We start from the raw sequence: 4,198 nt of genomic DNA, 5'->3' as shown, positions 1-4,198 counted from the left end.
TATTTTTGATGTAGCTCCTGTCCAGCACTGTATTGTAAGTGATCTGCAGGGTAGGGGTGTCATTAGAGTTCATTAGCATTTGGGAATCTTGGCACCTTCCTGAAGAGGGAGTATTGAGGACAAAGCAGGTACATACAGTGCACAGTGCTCTGCTGTGTTGACTGTGGTCTAAAGGTTACTGCCTTAATTGGAAAGTTGGAACATCTGTTTCACTCCATGTGAGACTCTATAGCAGTACAGTCATTTGAGGCCCAGTGTCTCCTAAAGTGTCTAGAGCTATAGGACTGTTCGCTGTGCCATTCACTCTATTGCCCTGTGAAGGTCTTTGGACGACTCTTTTGGGGAAAACCACCACTGTTCATCGTGTGTGGAATGGCTTTCACTCAGCTAAATGGCATTTAAAGGTGCACCTTCAGCTCTCGGTGGCCTGATTAGTGCAACACCACCCTAGAGTCAGCACTTAGAAAGCAGTTTTCCTCTTCCGCTTCAGAAGGACTCAATCCAGTTAGCTTTGTTATTTGCTACAATACGTTTTCTTTAATGAAGACATTAAAGAGCAGATTTGCTCTAAATGTCCATTATAATTTCAAAACTTTGTAGTTTTACATTAATAGGCATGAACAGCAAGCCTATTGTGCGTCTAGATAGTTTTAGCACAGACAGATTGCACTCTGCATTATGTTTCTATTTATTCATTTCATAATAATAATCAACATTATTATTATAAATTATAATTAATAATAATAATAATAATAATAATAATAATAATAATAATAATAATTGGTAGTATATTAATTGTTATTATTATTATTGTTATTATTATGTTTAATTTCCATGGCAGTTTTCTTATATTCAAGGTGGATTTACAAGGAGAAGGGTAAGAATCCTTCAGCTGTTTAGAAGATGAAGGTAATGAAAATACTCAGAAAAATGAATGAGAAGGTCCATTTCCAAGTTGTGGTTGCAATCTAGACAGGCTTTATCACACATAAGTAGTCTACAGTACTTTAGTGTGTAACAGAACCCCACATCTACTTGTACACCATTTCTTCAGGAAGCAGACACCAGGACACAGGAAATGACAACAGCACACAGAACCCCTGTTTATTGTACAGATCGAAGACTATCTTTGCAGGAAAAGCACAAATCCAGCCAAGCACAGACATAACTAGGGTTGAAGCAGACAGAAACGTTGAACAAATGTCCAAACAACAAAAACCAAACTGCAGCAAATAAAAGAGATAAATTGACAAAAAAAGCAGAAATGACTAACAGTTGACAGTTATTGTGACATCGTGTTGCCTGGCAACGTCAGCATTTGTTCGTTGCATGTTAACATTATTCAGTTTAAATTCAGGGAAATGTCATACAACATTAGATGTGTTTCTGTGTTCTAGCATATTGCGGGATCGGTGAGAATTGCTGTGGGCATGACAAGGCTTGCCAGCATTATTTTGAGCTTGTGTGCTGAAAAACCTTAAACTCAACAAGTCATGATTGAATGGGGAAGCATTTGTGTTTTATGGATTACACTCAACTGATGAGTTTGGAAGTCAGTTCCTGTTGTCAAAAGTTATTAATGTACATGTGACTGATTATGAAAAAATAAGCCATCATTCCTGATATACATTTGAAAAGGGATGTATGTGCTGCTTACCAGGTATATTACGCCAGTCACAATTCTACATTGATTCTATGCCATTAACGATTCACCATTCTGCTACGATTCTCCATGCTGCCTCTACCCTCATTAACTCCCCTCCTTCAGAGGCACTGCCAACCCTGAATCGAGACTAGCAGCTGGACTTTGTTTTGCCATAGAAAGGGTCATGAAATGTCCTCAAACTCAATGAAAGGCAAAGCCCCCCATTCACCCCCAACACTGGCCAGCACTCCATTGAAAAAGAGGTTTTTAATCTCAGTGGGATATTTCCTGGTTAAATAAAGGTTAATTAAATTAATACTTTTTTCTTCATTCTTTCTTTTTTGATTCAGGCTATTTTGTACATCTCAGACTAACCGTTACATGTAAGCCCACTGCATACCTAAAGCAACAGTAACAGCCAAAGAGGCAGCAAATCACTCTATAGGCCACGCCCCCTTTTACCCATTGGACGTTGCTGCTAACGCGATGACGTAATGTCCAATCAGTGGGGTGTAATCACTACAGCTTGAGCTGCTGCAGATTGGTGGGGTTCTCTTACAATCTAAAAGTATGAATAGGGTGTCTGTACTGGTCATTTCTACTTGGAGACACATTAAAATGCTCTTTATATCCTATACATAGATACATTAAATATGTATTTTAATGTATGTTTGTTTTAATGGAATATACACAATATTTTATGCATTTGTGGACATATTGTATACATATGGATCACAGAGATGAAATTTCCCTTAACAAGTCACTGATAGCAATTTAGAACGAGAGAAACAAACATTTTTTAAACCTGCCCACCCCATTCTCTCATGTTTCTAGAGACTGCCCCCCACACCTCTCCCACAAACATGTACTGTTTACAGAATCATATAGGTATAAACATTCCTACAAGCAGACCCACATGGGCCGGACCCACTCATGCAAAAATTAAACGTGTCTCACAGCTAGCCACAAACAGAAATATAAACCACAGTATGGTTCTACCTGAACCACCTTGAGACATGGACTTAAGTTGCACCAGCCACAGCAGTCATATTGCTTATAGCAACGCTAAGTAGCACAACGCACATCTACCTTCATAGCATGTTAGCGAGCGTGTTAGTGAGTTGGCTCGTTTTTTTCCCCATTTAGCGACTCGTGGCAGTCTTTGGTCCAACACATGGTGCTACATTGCGTGACACTGGTGGGGTGTCAGAAGTGCCAGGTTCAAGCATAATTTCAGGAGGAACCTCTGAACGATGGCAAATCTTTCAACAGTCAATGCCCTTAGCTGTTAGCTTAGCTTAGCCTGTTTTTTATTCATTTTGTTTCCTTGACATGTTCTGCAGCCTGTTTGGTGGCTGCACCGATGATGGTGTGTGTGTGTGTGTGTGTGTGTGTGTGTGTGTGTGTGTGTGTGTGTGTGTGTGTGTGTGTGTGTGTGAGTGTGTGTGTGTCACAGTCTACAAATACTTGGTAAGCTGGAGGTTCTGCCCAAATGAGCTCGCCCGTGTGATTTGTTAGTGTGGCTCTGAGTCAAGCCACAAGCCCAGACAGGGCCGCATTACCAATTGTCTGGGCTGTGTCCATTTTCTGAGTGGGTACCGTTTTGCGTAGCACCTAGCATTTCTCTCCACAAAGCCAGCCAGCGCAGGGAGGGGCAGTCCTGTCTTGGCTAAGAGTCCATAACCATCTCTATCAGGTCCATAGTCAAGTCCTTCACCTTGCTCAGGTTTGGAGAAGTGACAATTTTCCTCTTAGTAGCACAGAGTACAAGCGTCTGATTCAATAGAATCCTACATTGCAAATAATCAACAAAAAGCATTTGTTGTCCTTGGCTGTTTTTGAATTTATATTGTCCTTTAAAATTCATACACCTTCAAACTCTTGTCCACTTTCTGCATTCACTTTGCTTTGTACAGTATATATTGATGCATTATTCTCAATTTTATATTAGATCTATTAATGCAACTATTTCATCTATTGGTAGTCTTCCACTTTCGTTGACATCTCTCTTTTGCTCTCTATGATGTGATTGAATCTCTTGAATATCCCATGCCTGCTACTATCCCTATCCATCAGTGCTGGCTGGCAGTCTCCATGGTTACAGCTCCTCGGAGCGAACAAGGTGGAACAGGGTGACGTTGTACAGCACCTGATGGCCGTTGTTCCAAGCATAGAGGGCACGATCTCGAGGGTTGTAGTCCAGCATGGAGATGTGTGAGTACTTGTTCTGAAGTGCGATGTCAATGTACTCATAGGTGGAAGAGTTGGTATGGTAGGCATAGTAGACCTTTGTTCCGCCGGAGTAGCCATTGGTCACGTAGAGCGTCCCACAGATCATGAAGGACTCGCCTGCACTGCGCTTTGGGTGGTTGGTCGTCCACGTCTTGACCACATGCAGTGATATGGGATTCAGCTTGCTAATAACAATGTTGCCTGCATTCTGGTTGGTGGCATAGACGGCCCAGAGCCCACCCTCGTCCACCATGAGGTCGATGTCAGAGTGGCCACCCCAGGCATAGTGGTACGCATTGTTGAAGCCGGCATTGTCCAGCC

The 4,198-nt window shown here is 41.6% G+C and overlaps 1 protein-coding gene across 3 annotated transcripts in view; it reads right to left on the bottom strand.

The window, feature by feature from the left end:
* Positions 1 to 1,079: 1,079 nt before the first annotated feature.
* Positions 1,080 to 4,198, bottom strand: part of olfm1b (olfactomedin 1b) — a 24,997-nt gene continuing 21,878 nt past the window's right edge. For all 3 annotated transcript variants that reach the window (XM_076979836.1, XM_076979835.1, XM_076979834.1), the window contains one exon: positions 1,080 to 4,198. This exon is cut by the window's right edge and continues 220 nt beyond it. In XM_076979836.1, the coding sequence (XP_076835951.1) occupies positions 3,744 to 4,198 (455 nt within the window). In that variant the 3' untranslated portion in view covers positions 1,080 to 3,743.

This window comes from Brachyhypopomus gauderio, chromosome 18 (assembly GCF_052324685.1).
Source record: "Brachyhypopomus gauderio isolate BG-103 chromosome 18, BGAUD_0.2, whole genome shotgun sequence".
In the NCBI taxonomy this organism is placed as follows: domain Eukaryota; kingdom Metazoa; phylum Chordata; class Actinopteri; order Gymnotiformes; family Hypopomidae; genus Brachyhypopomus; species Brachyhypopomus gauderio.
Note: the sequence above shows the minus strand (reverse complement) of the source record. Positions and strands in the feature narration are given on the sequence as shown.